Source organism: Lepus europaeus, chromosome 8 (assembly GCF_033115175.1).
Source record: "Lepus europaeus isolate LE1 chromosome 8, mLepTim1.pri, whole genome shotgun sequence".
Classification (NCBI taxonomy): Eukaryota; Metazoa; Chordata; class Mammalia; order Lagomorpha; family Leporidae; genus Lepus; species Lepus europaeus.
In genome coordinates this window covers 122377587-122400234 of record NC_084834.1, presented here as the reverse complement: position 1 = coordinate 122400234, position 22648 = coordinate 122377587, and the positions used below count along the sequence as shown (strand labels likewise).

General features: G+C 58.4%; 1 protein-coding gene across 1 annotated transcript in view; it reads right to left on the bottom strand.

Annotated features, from left to right (window-relative positions):
* LNX1 (ligand of numb-protein X 1) overlaps nt 1-22648 on the bottom strand; it is a 78575-nt gene that overhangs the window by 25517 nt on the left and 30410 nt on the right. Inside the window, exons 2-5 of the mRNA XM_062198834.1 lie at nt 12213-12454; nt 11575-11730; nt 9644-9846; nt 5619-5987 (exon numbers count right to left, since the gene is read on the bottom strand). Of these exons, the coding sequence (XP_062054818.1) occupies nt 5619-5987; nt 9644-9846; nt 11575-11730; nt 12213-12454 (970 nt within the window). The remainder of the gene's footprint in view (nt 1-5618; nt 5988-9643; nt 9847-11574; nt 11731-12212; nt 12455-22648) is intronic.

The window sequence follows — 22648 nt, the reverse complement described above, 5'->3', positions numbered from 1 at the left end:
ACTCTCTCTTGCTGAAGAGGGGGCAGCTCGTTGAGTGAGCTGCGAGTGGCCAGCGTCTGGCCAAGGGAAAGAGGTTAAATTAAGGAGGCTTTGCGGAAAAGTGGTGGACGGGAGCTTAGGGTTGGGCAAGCACAGGAGGAGAGTCTGGGCAGCAGTCCGGTGGCTTTGCCCTCTGGGCTGTAGTTTCACGTTCGCCCCTGCAGTCCCGCAAGCGCACAGTTCTAGGGGCAAGGCAATCCAGGACAAGACCGAAGACGGATGACACAGGGTCGTGGTTTGTAAGGGTCAAGGTCAACATCAGGATGTCATTCTCACGAGAACTGGAACCTGCTGACTGCTGGGTCCGTATGGTGACGCAACGGCTTGGCCGCCAACGTGCCCTAGAAGTTACTGTCATGGTTAATTCTGCTCCGTGGGCAACAGATATGCTGGTGGGGGATGCCCGGGCTGGGGGAGGGACACTCAGGTTTCAGGTCCCCTAGCATTGCAGCCTGCAGCTGTGTGTGTGTGTGAGAGGCACTCTTGGAAGACCCTAAGTCGAAAGAAAGAAATGCCTGTATCAGGTTTGCTGCAAATACAGTGTTTTGTCAAACTCTGTTTTAAGTCTTTGTCAAACAAATTGTTAAGCGTGATAGAGCACTCTAGTTTTAATGAGCTGTGACTATCTTACAAGTTTACGGTATGCGAGTGAAATTGGCATCTTTTCATTTCGTGATTGTGTATAGTCCCTGTCTATATTCCTGCTGAACCAGGGTCTGTTTACTTTGCATTTGTTGAATTTTTTTATTAAGCTTTTTACTGTCGTTATTTGAAAATGTTCTCTCAACAATTTTTTAAGAATTGGGAAAAAGAGAGGGAGTCTGGGAGTCGGAGCCCAGGGCGATTTGGCGTCCGCATGTGAGGCGCTCTATGGAGGCCTGGTTTCAAAATTTAAAAAAGATGCCAAGTTACAGATTTCATGAACTAAAACCACCCAGCCCAGACGGCAAAATCTGACGACGGCAGCAGGAATAAAATCCACCTAAGCCACACCAGGCCAACAGGAGAAACCCCTGCTATGAAAGGCTGCGCACTGACCGAGTCACACTTAATCCCTAATGTGCAAAACTTGGAGCCCTGAATGAAAATCCTTCAGGCTTTGGGGATTCAGCTCTGGGAGGTTTTTTTCAGAACGTCCATATAGAGTTTGGCCTGTGTGCACTGAATGTGTTACAGTCCGTGGTAAGCCCGTGGTGAGGGGGGATCGGGTTCCACCTGAGCCACGCTGACCTGTAACACACACACACGACCCGGTCAGGTCCTGTTTCACTGGCGATGCTCGCTGGCTCCGGGGGAACTGAACGTTTGGATCCCCGCGGCACCTCTGCCACTGTTCCCAGCTATGTGGCGGAGCTCACGAGCTGGAATCTGCATTCAGAACAAATGTAACACGAGCAACCTGATGTTTGCTCTCTGGCTCTGTCCAAAGGTCCCTGACATCCTTTGTAGAAGTTGGAGGGGCCTCGTGAAATAACCTCTCACTTAATCATCCGTTCACTGGGGGAGCAAACCTCGCACACGGCTCTCGTGGGGCGCCGGGCTGCCGAGCTCGGCTGGGATGGTTTTCATGTGGGGCGCCGGGCCTTCGAGCCCAGGATGCTAAGACCTCTCTCTCTCTCTCTCAGTTCTATCAAATTTTTGTTCTCCTATGTTAGGTACGACATCTGACAGTTCCAACAAGCCATTTCGGTCACAGCCACGGAGCTCAATAAGCTTCAGCCATCGAGGCTGGTTGTCCCGAGTTGCTTCCTGTGGCACAGGCTCCTGTCTCCTTAGCGCTTTCCTTCTCTGGGGGCCGCCTCTGACCTGCGGAACCCAGGCTGCTGCTGGGCGCTGAAGCTTAGAGCTCCCGTTAGGAGCCAGCTGCAGCCTGCGTGTCATGGCTCCCCTGCAAGCAGGCAGAAGGAGGCAGGCCGTGGTGTGGCAGCAGGGGAGAGGCCAGGCCCCACAGACGTGCCGTCTGCGAATTTCTTCGTGGGGCTAATGGGATTCATGGAGTAGACACACAAGGGCGCCCCAGCCAAGGATTGGTTAGAAACTTGAGTTTCAGTCTTTAAGGTATTCAGTTCCATCCCCAGCCTGGGTGTGCTCTGAACATCCCATAAATTAAATCCACTCTGCAGAACCAGCAAGAAGTGGCTTAGCTGAGCTTTTCCAACATTCTGTTGTTTTTTTCTCATTTCTCTTCCAACTAGTTCTGCCCCAGCTTTTATGTATTTGTTTTAGTTTTTTCAAGTGTTTTTCTGCTTACAAAGCACATGGGCTTTATTTAGTAAGTAAAGGAATCTTCTAGGAAGTTCCACTGTTAGGCCAGACTTTATTTCATAAATTAACTTTCTCAGGGAACTTTTTTTGCTCTCCTGTTATTAATCTACAAAAGTAGATGCCATATGTTACCAAGATTTTTCCAAATGACATGAGTAAGGGAGTTTTTCTCTGGCCTGTTGCGAAATTGCAAAGGCTAGCTGGCAAAGCTCATGTTCAGAGTGTGAGCTGCGCTGAGGACCTGCAGGGGGCGCTATGTGCAGCAGGACAAATACTGATGATCACCTAAAATGTCTTGTTGTAGAGAAAAAAAGGCTAAGGATGCGATTTCTTCTGCATAGGAGAAAATGGAGTCTTCCTTTGCCATGCATACGGCCTATTTTGTGTCCCCTCCCAGTGGTGCACCCAGGCTGGGACCCCCCGTCTGAGGCTGCCCTGACTGTCTGAGACGAGACGGCAGTGTGTTTCCAGCACCAGGAGGCAGAAGTGTGTCAGGACCTCAGGCTGCCTGGCCCACAGGAGCTGCTCAACCAACATGGCAGGATGCCCTGGGGACAGACGGCGCGCAGAAGCCGGCGTGCTGCCGGGATGTATCGCGTAACTACTTCCGGCAGGTGCTGATCTCAGCGTCGGGACAGCATCGCCCGCCCCGCTCCACTGCACCGGACCTAAGGCCGCAAGGAAGCTGCTCGGTAGAAGACAAAGCGCCGACAGGATGCAGACTGAGTGCGCTGTGCTATTTAAGTGAGACTGTCAGTGAGGGCTTCCCCGAGGAGGTGACCTGTGTGAGGTGTGCGAGTAGGTCATGCAGATTTCTGGGAGATTCTCCCATGGTGAGGGACAGCCAGCGACCCCGATGAGGACGCTCTGGAAGTGTTTCTGGAGTAGCAAGGAAGCAAGGTGGTGAACAGGCCCACCCAGGGGAGAATACTGATGTCCTCCCCTTTGCCTAGGAATGAGCGTGGAGGGAGAGCCAGCGGCCCAGCACCTGCGGCTCTGCAGCCACTGGAGGCCTTGGGATTTTCATCCGAGTGTCTTGGGAAGCCTCCGCAAGAGTGGCCGCCAATACCGCTGCAGGGACAGCAGAGGCTGGGGGCCCCAGAGTGGAAGCCAGGGGCTCAGGGACCCCAGACTGAGGGTCTGGTGGGGTCCACGGAGGTGCTAAACAACAGACTGGGAGAGGGATGCAGGGGCAGGAGGAGTTGGGCACACAGTGGTGCCATCTCTCGAGACTGGGACAGACAGAGGGCAGTGCGGGTTAGGCAAGGGGCGCAGTGGGGGAGCCGGGGACCAGTGCTGACGTGAGGTTTGAGGGCCAGACTGGCCCTGGGACATGTGAGACAGAGCAGTGGGCTGGGCGAGTAAACTCGGGGAGACGGTGCTAAGCCCAGGAGGAGGCGCCGCTCGTAGCTCTGTCCACCTGCTCTACTCTGCGGGGTGCAGGCACAGTCAGGCACAGGCGCGTCCACAGGGACTCGGAGCTGGGCTCTGAGCTCCCCACCAAGGTGCCCCCTGGGTGCCTCCTGCGCTGAGGAGCAGGGGACAGCCCCCTGTGCCCCCCCCCCCCCCAGGCTGCTCACGTCTCAGAGGCCGAGCCCACCACTCACTGCTCAGCTGTCCTTAAGCGCAGGGATGTGTCACCATGCACACAGCAGGGAAGACGGCCACCACCCGGACGGACCCCTGGCCGGGTCCCAGGGGCTCCTGGACGGTCAGATCTGGAGCAGTGGACTCTCCCCCATGTTCCTCCTCCATACAGCCCCTGCTGTGACCCACCGCCGAGGCCCGGAGCACAAGGCCCGTGTCACCACGTGCAAGTCACCGTATGCCACTGCTGCCTCGAGAGAGATCTTTCTAGAAGATCATGCCACTTCCTTTCCTGAACCCGTCTGACGACAGCCCATGGCCTCGGGAGGAAGCCTGGGCCATTAGCCTGGCTTGCGGCCCTCTCCAGAGCCCGGCCCCAGCCTCTCACTCCTGCCACGTCCACTGCTGCTTCTCTGAGTGCCCCCACGACCCAGCAGTCGCCCGTCTTCCCAACAGGCTCTCGGGAAGTGCTCTTTTGTGCCGCGTCTCCTCCAACGACCCTTGCTGCCTTGTCTACCTAGAGAACTCCTATTCAATCCTCAAAGCCCAGTCCAGGCTTTTCCCCTCTCCGGGAGCACTTGTTAGGACCAGCCATGCAAAAACCACTGTGGCAGCACCAGCACTGTAGGCACGTGAGCCCTCCCCCTGGGAGCCACCACAGCCTTCGGCTGGCTCCCCCGAGATGCTGGGCTCTCTGGGAGAGCGATCTACCTGGTCGCCATCTCTCTGTTCTCTGCACCCAACTCAGGACCAGGAAAGCACCAGTAATTTAGCGCATGTGCACAACACATGGAGGAAAGGAAGGCGTGGCTTAGGACACAGGAGCCCAGAACACCTCTGTCCCTCTGAGACAAAGCTGGCCACCAGGGGAGGAACATTCTTGAGGTTGAGAACAGGATGGAGGGAGCAGAGGCGGCCCAGGGTTGAGTGGGCGGGGAGGGGGGTGGCTCTAAGGGAAACCGGTATGAGGGTCTCTGTGTCGGCACAGCTGTCTGCCTGTGTTCAACCCCATAGATCTGCAAGATGCTAACAGCGGGAAAACCTGGGTAACAGGTGCACGGGAGCTGTCTGGATTAGTTCTCGTAACTACAGGTTCACTTGTGACGATCTCGAAGTAAAAAAGTCTGACTTAAAAAAAAAGAGGCACACAATTTGACGGAGACCCAGCCAAAGTCACAAAGCTGCACGCCGGGGCTTGAGGACATGGCGCTGGTCGGCTGGTGAGCCGGTCTGCACCGTGGTCAAGCTGTTGGCAGCTCCTGTGCCTCTCAGTCAGGGGCTACTGCTTGCATAGCCCTGGGCTCTCCAAGGGAGCTGGACTTGACCCTGGAGAAGCCAGCACTCTTGTGGTCTCGGTCCCTGGCGCCCCAGGAGGCTGTGCCACATGGCTTCTCACTGGAGTGAATGCAGCCGCTGTCTTGGACGTGTCTGGGTGAGCCCTGGGCCTGCGTCTACCATTCTAGGTACCAGGTTGGCTCAGCCCTACCAGCCTCTTGAGGCCACGACACGCAACCCAGAGTGTGCGTCTACAGTCTGGCTAAATGGCTGCAACACAGACCCAAGGCACAGCTGGGACCCGGCGAGCGCCGCTGGCCTGAGTCATCTCACCTGGGCAGAAGCTCAGAGCGTGCAAGCCCTCCCCACTGCCTCCTTGCGAGGCAGGCACCGTGTGTAGCACGGGGTGGTCACCGGGTGGCCGTGGGGTCTCTGGCTGGGCTGTGACCCACCTGGATGAGATGAGCCGCGCTTTCTGGGCTGCCGTATCGGAGGTCGTGGCCGTTGACGGCTACGATGCGGTCGTCTTCCTCCAGCTGCCCGTGGCGGTCGGCCAGGCCGCCGTCCAGCACGCTGAAGATGAACACCCCGGGCTCATCCGCCTTGCGCACCAGTTTGATTCCCAGCTGCTCCTCGGGGCTGCTCTTGTGGAGGGTCACGTGGAAGCTGTCCCGGGGCCCGCGGGCGTCTGGGGCCTGCGCGCTGCTCCTGCTCCGGACCTTGTCCTCGCGCAGCACGGTCAGCCGCAGCACCTGGCAGGGCTGGCGCAGCAGGCGCAGGGCGTAGTTGTGGGGCACGCTGCTGATGTCCATGCCGTTGACCTGCAGGGTGGAGCGGCCGGTGGGTCCACCGTGCGGTCACTCTGCCCGCCACAGCCCTTCCTAGGGGACCCCAGCATAGCCGGCACGCTGTCCTGCTCCGTCACCTCCTCCTGCGCCCCAGTGCCCTGGTTTACCCACGGCGCTGCCCCCTGCACCACCTGTCCAGGCCCCCTCTGTCCTCAGTCCTGCCCTTACTCCGGCCCACTGGCTTACCAGAACCTGATCTTCGCCTGCCTTGCCTGACAAGCTGCTTTTTAAAAAAGTTTTTATAGATTTATTTATTTGTTTTGAAAGGCAGAGTTATGGAGAGGAAGAGGGAGAGGGAGAGGGAGAGGGAGAGGGAGAAGGAGAGAATCTTCCATCTGCTGGTTCCCTCCCCTAATGGCTGCAATGGCCAGAGCTGGTCCCATCTGAAGCCAGTAGACAGGAGCTTATTCCGGGTCTCCCACGTGGGTGCAGGGGTCCAAGGACTCAGACCATCTGCTACTGCTTTCCCAGGCCACAGCAGAGAGCTGGGTTGGAAGTGGAGCAGCTGGGACTCGAACCAGCGCCCATATGGGATGCCGGCACTGCAGGTGGCTACTTTACCCGCTATGCCACAGTGCCGGCCCCCAAGCTTGTTTCTTAGCTGATGGGGTTGGGGAGGAAGGAAGAAAGGAAACGCTCGCACGCGGTTCAGTCCGACGGTGACACGGACGCCGCCTCCAGCCAGACTGCCTTGGCCTTTTCTTTCCAAACCTCTGCAACGGGGCTTTAAGCTCCTGGGTTCTACCACTGTGTGCACGCTCACACACACGCGTGTGTAAGAGAACGTACTTGACTGTATGCGTGCAATGAGTGCTCGTGCGTTAGTGTGTGCACGCGAGAAAGACACTGTGCCCTTCTCAGCGTGTGTGCGTGTGTGTGCTGGTGCGTGTGTGAGTGTGGCTGTGCTAAGGAGGGAGGTGTGTGGGGGAGAGAACGTGCCCGAGTGTGCACGCGTGGGCAAGAGTGTGAGCCTGCAACTGAGTGTGTGTGAGTGTGTGGTGTGTGTATGTGTGTGGTGCGTGTATGTGTGTGATGTGTGCATGTGTGTGTGTGTATGTGTGTGGTGTTCGAGTGTGGTGTGTGTATGTATATACGTGCGTGTGGCATGTATACGTGTGTGGTGTGTGTATGTGTGTGTATGTGTGTGTGCGTGTATGTGTGTGGTGTGTGTATGTGTGTATGTCTGTGTATATGTATATGTGTATGTGTGGTGTGTGTATGTGTATATATGTATGTATGTGTGTTAGTGTGTGTGTATGTATGTGGTATGTGTATGCATGTGTATGTGTTTGTGGTGTGTTTGTATAAGTGCATGTGTGTGTATTTGTGTGTGCATTGTGTATGTGTGTATTTGTGTGTATGTGTGTATATGTATGTGCGTGTGTGTATGCGTATATGTGTATGTGTGTGGTATGTGTGAGCTTGTGCGTGTGTATGTGTATGTGTATGTGCACATGTGTGTATGTGTGTAGTGTGTGTGTATGTGTTTGTCAGTGTGTTTGTGGTGTGTATTTGTGTGTGTGTGTGTGTGGTCCCAAGGGGAGCCTGTAGTACACTCGCTGTGCTCTCAAGAAAAGGAAGAAAACCCACCCAGCGTCAGCCGACCGCGGAGACCGGAAGCCTCAGACCCGCAGCACGGCTGACGTCTTGGTGGCCACTTGGTCGCCCTCAGCACAGCCCTGGTCCTCGCTCACCAATGATGGCCCGGCTGGGCCGCCTGCAGCCGGCTCCCTGGCGCTCACGGCTCTGGCCACGCAGGCCCGGCCTGGAGGCTGTGGCTGAGTCGGCCCCCGCCCTGGAGGCCCCCGTCTGGCGGCAGTGCAGCCCGTGTGCAGGGCGCTCCGCAGAGAGGAGCCCCCGTCTCGGTTCCCCGGCGCCAGGCCCACTTCTGGCCCTCACGGCCGGCCAGGCGTCGGGGAGGCTGGGATGAGCCTCGCGAGGCCTTGCTGGAGCACACGGCCAGGCCGTTGCTTCCTGGACCGGGGAAGCAGGGAGGCCCGCAAGGACAAGGCTCACCGCCCTCCTCCCAGCACTGGCGAGCAGAGCAGCGCCGAGGCGGCAGCTGGGGCCCGGGCACAGCCAGGCGGGGGGAGCTCAGGGCTGCCTGCTGGAGCCCTGGCAGCCCCTTTGCCTGCAGGCGCCAGTTGAAGAACACAAGACTTAAAATGTGCGGCTGTGCAACCCTCCAGGCAGCACGGGGGTCCCGCCCCTGACGAGGAGCCTGGCCGTGCGCTCTACCCCGGGCCCAGTGGGAAGGCGTTGCTCCTCTGTGTCAATCACTCTGCCTGAGCAGTGGCTCAGTACGACAGACACTTGTCCCTCACCAACCTGGACGGGGAGGGGTGGCACGTGTGTCACGCGGGACACCCACGGGCAGGGAGGAGTCTCTCGTCTGATAAACACTGTGGACCCTGTCTGATAAACACTCCCCTCCCCCTTTCTCTTTGGAAACCCCCCCTTCACTGCTCTCCCTCTAGGAAGCCCCCGGGGGACAGCACCCTGGGCACGGGGCTCCTGCCTGTCTCCCCTGAGGGTGTCTGCGTCGGGGGGAGCGACTTTTGTCCCCATGGCTACTACAGGACAGCAGGTGACAGAAAGTACACGATTTCCCATGACTCTGCTCCCCGGCCAATGCCAGGACATGGGAGCTCCAGTCGTATCTTACCAAGGCTGCCTGGGAAGGGGAGGCAGGAGGAGAGAGGCCAGAAGAAAGAGGAGGCGGGGAGAGGGCCAGGAAGATGAAGGCTGAGACGGGGGTGGGGGCGTAGGGGAAAGGAGGGGCAGAGACCAAACCACACAGACAGAAACCTCTGTGTAGGGGGAGGGAGGGGAGAGGCCGGAGGGGCGAGGGACCTGTCTCAGCTCCATTGCAATTCGCGCCTGAGAAGTCCTGAGAACACACTAAGAATGCAGAGCGATGAGCCACACCTGCTACGCTCCCTCGTGGAGCCGCCTGTCTGTCCGTCTGTCCACCCATTCTTCCTCCTTTCCACTCAGCTGTCCACTCATCCTCCTACCTCCCTCTCTCTTTCCCTCCGTCCCTCCCCATCCATCTATCCCTCCCTCCCATCTGTCCATCCCATCTGTCCAGCCACCCGCCCATCCATCCATCCCCCCATCCGCCCATCCCTCCATCCCCCCATCCCTCCATCCGTCCATCCCTCCCTCCCTCCCATCTGTCCAGCCATCCCTCCATCCGTCCATCCCTCCCTCCCTTCTGTCCATCCATCCCTCCATCCATCCCTCCCTCCCATCTGTCCATCCATCCCTCCATCCCTCCCTCCCTCCCATCTGTCCATCCATCCCCCCATCCCTCCATCCCTCCCTCCCTCCCATCTGCCCATCCATCCCTCCATCCGCCCATCCCTCCCTCCCTCCCTCCCATCTGTCCATCCATCCCCCCATCCCTCCATCCCTCCCTCCCTCCCTCCCATCTGTCCATCCATCCCCCCATCCCTCCATCCCTCCCTCCCTCCCATCTGTCCATCCATCCCCCATCCCTCCATCCCTCCCTCCCTCCCTCCCATCTGCCCATCCATCCCTCCATCCGCCCATCCATCCCTCCCCCCATCCGTCCACCCGCCCCTCCGTCCACGCAGCCCGTTGCATGCTGGGACAGGCTCTCCCACCTTCAGCACGATGTCCCCCGGCAGGAGCCGGCCATCCCTGGCGATGGCGCCGTCGCGGTAGATGTGCTGGATGACCATGTGGACCAGCGGCGTCTCGCTGCCCCCCACGAGCCTCATGGAGAGGCTTTCCCGGGGATGCGTGCGGGTGATCTTGACGCTGGTGACCTCCCCGTCCGGAATCAGGTGATACAGCCTCGGGTAGGCTGAAAGGCACACAGCGGCGTTTGTTTGACATCCACCCAGCGACATTCCACCGCTCATCTCGCCAGAGCTGGGTTCAGCCAAACAGGACCATTCATCGTTCCCCGTGGCTGGGTTCCACTCACCGCCTCCGTGCCAGCCCAACTTCCTCTGCCTGGAATACTTTTCCAACCTGGGCCGAAACCCAATTTTCCCTTCAAGCCTGTTTGAAACGGTCCCTCTCCCTGGCTCTCCTTGGCTGTCCCATTCCCCATAACCTTTCTATTACTTTTATTGCACTCCATTTCCAACGATCGCCATTCACGCCCATTTCTCAGGCGCCCCACGGACCCTGGGACCCTGAGGGCATAATGTCTGGCTGATTCTGCACACAGGTCTCTGTGTGCAGGCAAGCTCAGCCGGCGTCTGAGTGGACAGCAATGAATGACCTCGCGGGCTCTACGGAACAAGCTGCAGTTCACCCCTTGCTCGCCGAGAGATGAAGCCAGAGCAATCCTGCTCTCGGTCATCCCCAGTCACCCTGAAGAGCCCACCTTTCAGACACGAGGAGTCATCTGTCCCCCCTGGACTCTGCTGCCCAGGAATGCACATTAAGAGACCCGCGTCGGGACCCAGAGGTGGCCAATGGCTAGCTGGAGGCGGGGACTGCCAACATCACCGAATTCAGAGCTGCAAGGAGACCCACAGATCACCTGACTTGTGTCCCCAGACTCTATTTTTAAAAATTTCTTTTATTTGAAGGAGGGAGCAGGCGAGATCTCCCATTCCGCCAGTTCACTCCCCAGGTGCCTGCGACAGCTGGGGCTGGGAACTCCATCCGGGTCTCTCACACGGGTGGCAGAGACCCAACCACTTGAGCCATCACCTGCTGCCTCCTGGGGTGTGCACCGGCCGGCCGCTGGGATCGGGAGTGGAGCTGCCGCTCTGGCCCGGGGAACTCTGCCATGGGGTGTGGGTGTTCCAGCCAGCATCCGACCACTGCTCCAATGCCCTCCCCTGAGCTCTGCTTTTCAGCTGAGGAACCTGCCTTCCCCATGAAACCTTTCCCAGCCCCGTGCCTCCGCCCCGCACCGTGGCCACCCAGCAGCCTGGCAGCAATATTCAAGCCTTTATTTCCCAAGAGCGGCTGTTTAAGTGCCGTGATGGGAAGGCAGGCACCTGCCTGGGGATCGCAGAGCCTGCTGGCCTGCAGCACCAGCCCAGAGCCCGGCTGTCTGGGCCTCCGTGGGATCCCCCTGCAGCCCCCCACGTGGCAGCCAGCAGCCTGGAACAGCACGGCTTCTGCACCCCAGCTGGAACAGAAGTGCGCAGAGGGGTGCCGGGGACGGCGGCTCCGGCTGGAACACGGAGGCCGGGAAGCTTCTTGGCCCTGCTTCTGCGTTTGCCATCTGGAAAGATCTGACACCGCAGGCCTGGCTCTGATAAATCTAGCGGTTCCCTCCTCCCCGACCCACACCTGCTGCGGCAGGTGTGTGGTATAAGCTGGAGGCTGGGCCACTGGGCTCTGGAGCCCAAGGACCTGAGTTAAGCCCTGGTTCTGCATTTCCTAGCTGGGCGACTGGGGGCTGGAGACCGAGCCCCCTGGATCTCAGCTTATTCATCGGCCCAATGCGAACAACAAACCTGAAGGGAAGGGAGGGTCATGGGGCGGGGGTGTGGCTGTCGCCCCCAGTGATGGACGTCCGCCTGGAAGCCCGCCCCTTATCCAGCCTCGCCCAAGGTTCTTTTACCTTCCGGGCCAGCGATGTCTTCAGAACTGTCCCCGCCCTGGCCAGCGGGGCCAGCCACCGCGCCCCCACCACTCTTGGTCCTCCGGAGAGCACTCAGCGCGCGGTTGATTTTCTTAAAGGAGCGGCTCCTGATGGTGGACCGCTCAAAGGGCCGCGCTGTGGGAGAGAGGAGAGTCACTGTCCATGGACAGAATGTCTTTCACAGGTGCACCTGGTCGGCCACAGTGACTACCGCTGCGTGGCCACATTCTAGCGTCCACTGCCCTACTAGATCTGCTCAACTTTCTACAAAGACGTATTTGCAGCTTGTTGAGAAATCTGTCTTTTTCTTTCTTTCCGGGGCAGAACTGGCTAGAACAGCAGGTGCCCCGGGCAGTGCTGGGGGGTGGGGGAAGAGTCCCACACTGCAGAGTGAGGACCCCGCAGGCCCCGCACCAAGGCACAGACACAGCCTTGGTGATCTGGGATCCTTGGGGCTTTGGTCTGCTTTACAGAACTGGACATTGGATAAGCTGCCGAAACTATCCCAACAGTTTCCCCTTAAAGCAACATTCCTAGAACTGTCCATAGTGAGTTAGCCACAGAGGGCAATCCCAAGGCACAGAGCCCACCCCCGGACTACTGCCTGTTGGACTCACCCCGGACTGGGTTGCTGTGGCCGGCGTCGGCCACACTGTTGGCTGGTGGCTCGTCCTCCGCCGTGGACACGTAGGCAGGGTTGTCCAGGCCGGGCTCGTCCGCGGCACAGGGGCTGGTGGTGGCTGTGGAGGCCTCTGGGGACAGCGTCGTGGCTGTGAGGCTCGCGCAGCCCTCGGGACAGCCATGCTGGGAGCGTCGCTTCCTTTCCTTGGTCAGGCCGTAGTGGGAGACGCCCTTGCAGCTGTGATGAGACCCGTGGGGACACGGTTAGGACAGGCTCCGGTGGGGCTGCTGTGGTCCAGTCAGAGCCTCTTACAAACCCCCAGGGGGGGTGGGCTCCTTCCCCTCCCTCATCCCCTCCCTCTCCCCACAGAAGAGCTCCGCCGACATGCTGCACTATGAGAACACGATTGCATTTATTTATTTACTTAAGATTGATTATTCGACAGGGAGAGACACAGATGGGGAGAGACACAGCGAGTGCTCCCACCTGCTGGTTCACTCCCTAGATGCCCTCCGCGGCCAAGACCAGGGCAGGAGAGATCTGGGAGCCAGGAACTGGACCCGGGTCTTCCACGTGGGTGGCAGGAACCCAGTGATGGCAGCCATTGCCGCTGCCTCCCAGCAGGAAGCCGGAGCCAGGATCCAGGATCCAGGATCCAGGATCCAGGATCCAGGATCCAGGAGCCAGGAGCCAGGAGCCAGGAGCCAGGGACAGGCATCAAACCCAAGCCCCGTGATGTGCAATGCAGGTGTCTGAACAGGAGCTGTAATTGACGGGCCGGACGCCCAGCCCGGAGAAGACAGCTCAAGGCTGCTTATTGTCGTCTGCGAAGCCGTCTCAGCAGTGGATGCTGCACTGGTCACGATGCCCACGAGCCCGGGCCTGGAGCCCGGCGATCCGCGGCCGCCTGGGCATGGCGACGCTCCTGCAGGGTTTGCACTGACCCCGCGAGCTCCAGGTCGCACTCTCACTCTGCTCTTCTGGGTTCTGCTCCCGCAGCACAGAACACAGAATCGGGCTCCTCCCAGGTTCCGTGTGTGCAGCCGTCCAGGACAACAGCATCGCTGTCACCAAAAGCCTCAGAAGTTCACTTGGCATCTCCGGTCCCTGGAGACGGGCTGGGGGGCCTCCCTTCTCCAGCCTTGGGCTGCTCTGAACCGGCCCCCGTGCTCCTCCGAGAGGCCAGGCCCAGGGGCTGGGGCTCCCGTGAGCTGAAAAAAGTCACTCATTGCAGCTGGGAGCCGAAAACAGCGTCTACGATTTTTAACAAAGCCTATTCGTTCCCGCCCATTCATCATCCTTGTAATAAAAAAACAGGCCGCTCCCAACCCTCCTCCCCTTTGTGAGGAAGGCGAGCCACTGGGGTAATAGATGGAATAGGGAGAGACCGGCCGGGGCTCAGGTGGGGGCTGACGCAATGCGGGTGTCGTGCAGGAGCCTACGGCCACCGCCACGGGGCTCATCTCAGCTAGCAGCCCGGTTTTCACAGGGAGATGGGGATGATCTCACTGCATTGTGGTGAGGGTGCCACGAGCAGCCAGGCCAGCTCCCACGGCTGTGGTGAGGGTGGAAATCACACCAACGAGCCCCTTTAAAAACCGGCCACTTGTTGGGGAGGGCCTTCGGCCTAGCAGCTGAGCCACCTGAGCCCCATGTTGGGGTACTTGGTTGCAGTGCTGGCTCCATCCCTGCTCCGGCTCCCTGCTAGTGCACACCCTGGGAGGCGGCAGTGATGGTCCACACAGTTGGGTCGCCGTGGCCCACGTGGGCGACGTGGGCTGAGCTCCCAGCTCCCTCGGATGGATGTGCTAGTTGTAAATTATTCTTGTCAGTTCGTTACACAAACCCCTGTGTGACTGCACCTTATTAAGCACCTCTTTGAGAGCCTGTCTGGTGTGGTGGTTCACGTGTTGGACAGAACCAAACCTCAGCCCGCAGCTGATCTGCATAGGATTCACACTGCCTGTGGACCCTGGGAGCCAGCAGGATGGGAGGTCCTGTTGTCTGGACCAGAGTCCTGGCTCTGAAATTCACCTGCTGGGAGTTCTGGGGAACTTGATTGTCCTGGCCACACTTCCTGTTGTGCACACTTCTTGCTGTGAGGGTTGATTGACATTAAATCTAGTGCCGAGCCAGACACGGGGGGTCGCCCCTCATCTGCGTTTTGCCCTATGTGGTTTCAGTTCCCCCAAGATTAACAGTTTGTGAGCTTTAAGCCACCTGCTGTTCTGCATAGCAAGACGAGATGACGAGGTTGTGTGTGGTCCTGCTCCCTCCACCTGCGTCCAGCGTCTCCCTGCTGCCCGTTAGTCATCTGGGAGCCATCTCAGTCACCAGGTCGACTGCCACAGGACCACAGCTCGCGTTCAAGCCACTCTCATTATACTTACCATCGGCCTCAAAGTGAAGAGTAGTGATGCTGGCAATTTAATTACAGTCTAGGATTTTAAAGGTTCTATTTGATTTGTTATTGCTAATATTGACTGTGCCTAATGTATGAATCATAGATTTGTATAGAGAAACAAACAAACAACACAACATAGCACCTGCAGAGTTTGGTGCGTCCAGCAGCAGTCTGGGAATGCAGCCTTATGCTTGGGTAAGGGGAGCACTGTGCAGAGTAAGTTCTCAACAGACTGCAGCTGCTCCCACAGTTCGTCCGTTCTAAGACGCTCGTTCGTCTACACTTGAACACGTCTGAGAGCACGTGTGATGGACAGGGCTGAGCAGTTTCGGTTGCCCAGCAACAGTCGCGACACACATGTCACAGCCTGGGCATGGCCAGCACGGACACAGGTGTTTGTCGCGTGCCCTCTTACTGCTACACCACTCTTTAAATATCTTTAAAAAGACTGCCTTCTGATGACTCATTGCGTGAGAAGTCAGGGTATGTATGTGTAGAGAGTCTCAGAAATGCACATGGGGTACACATCTGGCATCCCTGGAGCCAACATCCTCCCTTGGAGGAAAGGCTGCAGCCCCAGCTCTGCTTGCCGAGGGACCAGAGAGCCTTCCTCCCCTCAGCAGGAGTGACTTCCCCAGGGCCTGAGCCGTGGGCCGTTTTGTTATGAGGCTCGCTCTGCAGGGCTGACTTCCACGCCACACCACACAACCCAGGGAAGGTGCCACATGGGTCTGGATGGATTTTGAGGCCACTAGAGAGGCTGGCGTGCCCGGCCCACACACCAGGGGGACATCTTCAGAAGTGTTTGGGACTCATCTTACGGGTGGCTCACTTCAACATCTCCTTTCCCAGTTGTACATGAAACCTGCTACTTCTCACAAGCGCTGGCATCCTGGATGTGATGAAATGTGGTTTTGACATGAGCAGCAAAGGGCTTGAACTGCACAAGCCTGAACCCCCTCTTCCAGCTGCGGGAATGGGCTATTGCTGGCTCCAGCTAGCTACCCGGCGGAACGTTCAGCTCTGTGCTGTGGTGGTGGTGGGGGGCAGCACCATCCTGCTCAAACACAGCTGAGCGGTTGGAAGGGGAAATTCACAAGAAACAATGTGTGATGGAAAAAGAAGCCAGAGTGCACCTGAGCTACCAAAGTCACAAAGACGTGCACGGGACACTTGCACGGGGCAGCAGCATCTGACCCGCAGAACAGGGGCCGTTCCTGCCAGTGGGTCTGCACGCGGGCAGCGGTGGTCTTGACCGTGAACTAAGCTTCTCCGTGGACCGCTGGCAGCAAAGCCACAGGGGAGAAGAGTGCCAAACATCGGAATCCCAAGGCCGTCTCTTAAAGATACCACTGCTGCTCTAAATGCCTGGGGTTCCGATGACACAGTTTAGAGCCCAGGAAAGAAGTGGGGGAGCAGCCCCATGTCACGGCTCTCCGTACCGCAAGGAGGAAGGGCGCGGAATCGGGAGGCACTCTTTCAGGCTCACAAGCGTCTGGTACGAATCGGTGCTTAGAGCAGCGCGTGGTTACGTAACGTCAGCTTTCTCCAGCCGCTTGGCTTAGCCTGGGCTCACGGCACGGAGTGATCCATGAGGTAGCGGCTTGTACTTACTAATTATCTCTTCTGTAGTGACTAATGCAGGGGCCTCTTGATTTATAAGCATGAACGAGGGAAGGCGAGGGGAAGGAGCTGATTAGCTTTGGCCGGAGCGTGGACATATGGTGAGCCCTGGGTTGTGTTCAAAGCAAGCAGGATTTATGCTCTCTTTTAGTTACTCTGAGCTCTAAGTACTCTCAGGTGGTGATGGCCGTGAACTTGAAGGATGAACACACGGAACACAGAAAACCATTTTTCAACCAAGCTGCAGCTTTGGATGCGCCGCCCGTTCAAAGAAAGGATTCTGAAAATCAGCTTCCTTGGTAATCACGGAGTTGGGAGATGGGCTTGCTGGTCGGGGCAGGCAGAGGCGAACCATCCATCTCTCCCCTGGAGGGGGCAGGGAGAAAGTGAACCCAGGTCCCAAAAGATCCCCATGCCTGTGAGGTCCCTGGTGATGGGGCTGGGGGTGAGGCAGGCTGGATCCAGGCGGAACCCAGGGAGCCCGGAGCGGGTGTCCTCCGTGTTGCTCGGCCATGCGGGCAGCACGAGCCGGTGTGCAGGCATGCTGACCCACTTAGGGGACAGGGTCAAGCATGGGCAACAGGGAAGCGAGCCTCTGTGCCCGGCTCACCATGCTGGACCCACCCTGACCCCCCCCCCATCCCTGGAGCTCCCTTGAAGTTCCCCCTCCCCGGCCGCCTCCACACTCTGCTAGCCTGGAGAGCAGCAACTGCACTTGAGAGCGTGGTGGTACTTGAACCCAGGGCTTGCACAGCTATCGGAGTCAGGGGCAGGAAGGCGGCAGGCGGGGCTGGGGGTGAGCAGTGGGTCTCCGGGAGAGCCACAGGCAGCTTCTAATGAGAACTCGCTCGGCGTTTCAACATTGGCAGCAGACTCGAATCGTTCAAACACTGTGTGGTCCAAAGGAAACACACGTGTGCTGGACGGAGCCGTCTCCAGGGCGGCCACCAACCTTGGGAGCAGAGGGGCCGCTCCACCTCGGCCTCCCCCGTCCTCTGCCTCTGCCTCCCTCCCTGTGCAGAGGTGAGGTGGCCCCCGTGCCCACAGGGCCGAGAGCGAGCCTGGACCCTCCAGTGCTCTTGCTGGGCGTGGTCATGGCTAGAATTCAGCTGGAAGGTACACGTTGGGCCATGAGGACATAAGTAGGGGACACAATTTCTTTCCCACTCCGAGGGCCCTGACGAGGCCGGGAACGGGCAGAGTTCTCCCTGCCCAGAGCTGGGTCTGGAGTGAGCGACTGGGAAGCTGGGTGGGGCATGCACACTGGAGTGGGCCAAGCAGAGACTGGACTGTGGCTCTAGGGAGGAGATGGCTGCGGGGAGGGAGCCTTGGCAATTCTGGTGCCAGGGAGCCGGGGACCCCAGAGACGGAGGGTGGGCCTGGGCCTGTGTGCCCAGCCCCCGACTCCATCTCCAAGGCCACGTACCTGGCCCTGCCCTCACCCGCTACCTTCCAGTGGTGGGGAATGTCCTTGCAGGGTCACTGGGTCTGGCCCGGCCAAGGCTACCACACGCCGGACTTGAAATACGGCAGGCTCATTTTTCAGTTGATGATTTTGTATGGCCTATGGATTGTGCTATTAATACCCAAATGGCCCTCCGCAGAAAACAAGCATCCCCGCCCTTGCTACATTGTAACTGCACCTGCCCACTGAACCGTGTCCTGTTGCTGATGGGACCAAGTCCCACCTCCCGGGTTGTCCCGGGCCTCCCCGATCGGTGCCATGCGGGAGTGGTGGTCTGGAAGCCAGCTGGGAGGAGCAGTGTGGACCCGCAGGGACACAGTGTGGGACTCCCTCACTGCCCCACTGGCTCGGTCACCCACGTGGTGCACAGATGAGCATGTGGGGGCTGCAGGGGCAGGGCCTTGTCCAAGGCCACAGGGTGGAGCTGGGTCTGAGCCTGGGCGGCGGGCCCTTGCTCTCCCCGCTCCTGGCTGTCGTCCCTGAGCGTCCCCTCGGCTCCATGTCGTCCGTGGCTGACTGCCAGGTGCTGTTAGCACATCCGGGGCCCAGAATCCTCCCCACCAGTTGGCCCTGCCGGCTTCTTGCAATATCATGAAATCGAACCCGAAGTGCTTCCCACTGCACAGGCCCCGCCTCCTTCAGACCCATCCTTAACTCTCTTCCTTTCTCTCAACAACCCTGCAGTTGAGCGAGAAGCATCTAGAAGCCAGCGACTCCGCTCGGCTCCGTCCATGCCCCAGCCCCCTACGTGTTCCTCCTACCCACATCCAGCCCCCTACGTGTTCCTCCTACCCACGTACTCAGAGCAGAGTGGCCACGGGTGCCTCGGGAGGGGCTCTCCGTCTCCCTCCAATGCAGGACCTGCGCCTGACCCGTGGATCACCAGCCTCATCGCCACTTTCGCGGGCACAGCCTCCCTGCGTGGCCCCAGACCTGCCACTTGGGCGTCTTCACACCCTGCTGCTGCCCCTGCCTGGAGCGCCCTGCCCCAGGCTGCCCCTGCGTTGCTCCCTCACCTCCCCCAGGCCTCTGGGAAAATTCACCCTCACCATCCACCGTGCAAAGCCGCGGCCGCTTTCCTGGCACGCCCTGCCTCTCCTCTGCTTCCCTCTTTGTCAGTGTGCACAGCCTGCCAAGGGTGGGGATTTGGGTTTGTTCATTGTTCTATCTCCAGTGCCCACCATGGTGATGGCAAAGCCAAGGTGCTCGGTCGGGCGTGAGAACTGCTCATCTTCTAGATTTATGTTATTTATTTGAAAGTCAGAGTTAGAGAAAGAGAGATACAGAAATACAGAGATACAGGAGAGAGTTCTTCCATCTGTTGGTTCATCCTCCCAAATGGCTGCAATGGCCAAGGCTGGGCCATGCTGAAGCCAGGAGCCAGGTGCTTTCTCCAGGTCTCCCACGCAGGTGCAGGGGCCCAAGCACTTGGGCCATCTTCCACTGCTTTCCCAGGCCACAGCAGAGAGCAGGATCAGAAGTGGAGCAGCTAATACTGGAACCAGTTACCAAATGGGATGCCAGCACCGTAGGCAGTGGCTTAACCTGCAGCACTACAATGCTGGCACCCTCCCTTACTTCTTTAATAATTTTGATAGAATTTTATATTTTAGGGGCTGGCCCTCTGGTGTAGCGGGTAAAGCTGCTGTCCGCAGTGCTGGGATCCCATATGGGCGCTAGTTCGAGTCCCGGCTGCTCGACTTCCAATCCAGCTCTCTGCTATGGCCTGGGAAAGCAGTGGAAGATGGCCCAAGTCCTTGGGTCCCTGCACCCATGTCAGAGACCCAGAAGAAGCTCCTGGCTCCTGGCTTCAGATTGGTGCAGCTCTGGCCATTGCTGCCAATTGGGGGAGTGAACCAGCTGATGGAAGACCTCTCTCTCTCTCTCTCTGTCTCTGTCTCTCTCTGCCTCTCCTTCTCTCTCTGTGTAACTCTGACTTTCAAATAAATAAATAAGTCTTAAAAAAAAGACCCCAGTGCCATGGGGTCCTTCAGGTCTTAAAAAAAAAGAATTATATATGTCAAACAAATATTTGAGAGATGAGAGAGAGAGAGAGAGAGACCTTCTACCTCCTGGTTCAGCCCCCAAATTCCTGTAACAGCTGTGTCCAGGCGAGGCTGAAGCTAGGAACCAGGAATTCAGTCTGGGTCTCCCACGTGGGAGGCAGGGAAGCGACTCCTTGAGCCATCACCTGCTGCCTCCCCAGATGCAGGAAGCTGGAATGAGCTGGTATTGGAACGCAGGCGCTCCAGTGTGGGACGTGGGTGTCCCGAGCCGCAACTTAGACCCTGTGCCAAAAGCCTGCCCCGTTATGTGGGCTGTAAGACTATTATGCATGTAATAGGAATAAAGAGAAATGAATACCATATGCTTTCTCTGGACGAATTCGGCCGGCCCAGTGGGTTTTTTTAAGAGTGATAATGAAATGTGTGTGTGTGTGTGTATGTGTTTCAATTCAAAGAGCATCGATAGATGACTTAACAAAGCCGGCACAGGCAGTGGACAACGCAGGCTTCCGTGTTCAGAACCGAATCTCGCCCGCCACCCTCCAGCGACGTGACTTCGGCGAGCTCCTCCACTCCTCTCTGCCTCGTTTCCCACGTGTGGACTGGGCACAGTGATGTCCACTCCCCGTGAGGGTTACGGATGCCTGCCAAGTACCCAGCAGTCCCTGGACGGCAGCTGCAACCCATCAGCAGTGACCAGCGCGAGTGCGAGGCATCGAGGCACAGTGCTAGACGCTGTGGATGCAAAGAAAGTGCCTCCCAGCGTGCGCTGGCACGGACACAGAAGCACAAGACCAGCGAGGCACGGCGGAGTCGGGCAGGGGCCACCCACGGTGCTCAGGGCAATCCGGGAGGGCTTCTCAGGGGAGGTGACATCGGAGCTGAGTCTGGGAGAACCAGACTGGCCTAGCAGACCAGGTAAGAACACCACATGCCAAGGCCCCCGAGACTCAAGTCCACAGCAAGTGCGCGCAGGAGTGGCTGTGGCACAGACTCGGCCCCAGGTGACGGTGACGAGGAGGAGCAGGGCTGAGGTGAACCAAGGAGCAGGCGAGGTGCTGGGTCCCGGACACCTGACCACAGTCCACGTCTCCACTGCTGGGGTCGGCAGGGCTAAGCCACGCCACGCGGGAGAGGACAGGAGCAGGCAGGAGGGAGCAGCACCCCCCTCCTCGCTCTGTCACCCCTCCCACCCCCAGCACTTACACCCTCGGAGGTGACATGTATGGCGATCGCTCCCTTTCAATGCCCAGTTTCCCCATCAGAAACATGGCTCCCGCCCGTCTTGCTCCCGGCTGAACCCTCAGCTCGGAGCCGGAGGTGCGGGGGAGGGGCCGCCAGACAGGTTCTGCAAGCAGTTATTATTATTTTTTTAAATGCTTTCAATTGTGTTGGCCCGGATTTGTTTTAATAGCTGCTGGCTGTTTTCTTTTCTTTCTTTCTTTCTTTTTTTTAATTGGGAGTAGGCAGGCTATATGTTTTAAAGACATGATAACAACTAATATTTTGTAATTCCTTTAATGCAAAGCACGAGAAATCTGTGTGTATGTGCATGAGATAAAAATAACTGTCCCCGTCTTCTGTTAAACCAGCCCCATTGGGGTTCCTGCGGCCCACCCCCGAGAAGGGCCCACCCTTGTAATTGAGTCCCGACCGTGCACTTGGCAAAGCCGCGCCTCTGGGACACAGGCGCCCCGAGCCTCCACACAGAAGTCTCCTGGGGTCTCTTGAGCCCACGCCGGAAGAGTATTTTCTACATTTTACTCTCCAAACCTGCAGCGTGGTGTAAGAACTTCAGATAAAGTCCTGCCCGGTTTGAGTTATTCCTTGTACCCCTCTAATTTAAGACCCCCAAGATGATCTTGGATGGGAGGACACGGCCACCCACATAGCTCCCAGAACTACACGTGAAAATAACCACTAGCATTCTGTGTGGTCATGAGTGAAGTAACTACCGGTTAATATGTAACAGAGGTCGACAGAGGTCATCGGTCGGGCAAGCCCACGGTAGACCCTGAGTGTGACCTTGAACCTGAATGGCCCTGCTTTGGAGAGCCGATGGGCTTCTTGCATCACCCCAACCACAGACTGCTTCTCCCCAGCAGCCCCCTTCATCTGCCTCCACCCCACGGGGAGAACGTCCCCAGCTCGCCCCACCCCCCATTTCCCTTGTCCATGACCACCAGAAGAGGCAAACTCAGAGCTGGACAGCCCTGTGGAAGCAGGGGCTGCTGGCTCCCAGGCTCCTGGCTCTGTGGGAGAGGTGGTGACAGGTGCAACGTGCTGGGGAACACCACCGCCAACCAAGGCCAGCCCACTCGACTAGGTGCACCCAAGACGCCAACACAGCGCTGAGTTTTGGGAGGTGGGGGCAGCCGGGGAAAAGGTAGCACCTGCCCGCACCCCACGCTGACCTCCCCTTTGCTATCTTTTTTCTATTAGTTTCCAGAGTGGGTGTGAGAATCCGCGGCTAGAGCCTGCCAGCCTTCAAAGCTCAACTCACAAAGTCATAGCCAATGCTTCCGGGTGATCCTCGCCTCCTCCCCGTGGACACACCCCCTCGGCTGCCCACTTTGCCTATGAGAGACTAAGGCACAGAGAGACTCGGCCGCTCTCCCGGGCCCACACAGCTGGCAAGCAGAGTGCTTGGACCTGGACAGAACCTTGGTGGAGACATGCACCTGGTGGCTGGTGACTGGGCGGTGAGGGACCTATCTTCATGGCAGCTCCCGAGCTGCTGCTGTAGGGGCACCTTTGGCCCACGGTGGACGGGCAGGAGCTGTGAGCGCCACGCAGCCGGGCTTGGCTTGTGCCCATCATCAGGGCTAGGCGTCAGGGCCACCGGCTCCCCCTCCAGCTTGCTGTCTCCCTGCCACACTTCCGCACTGAACAGAAACCCGATGGGCACCTCCGGGTGATTCACTTCTTCCACC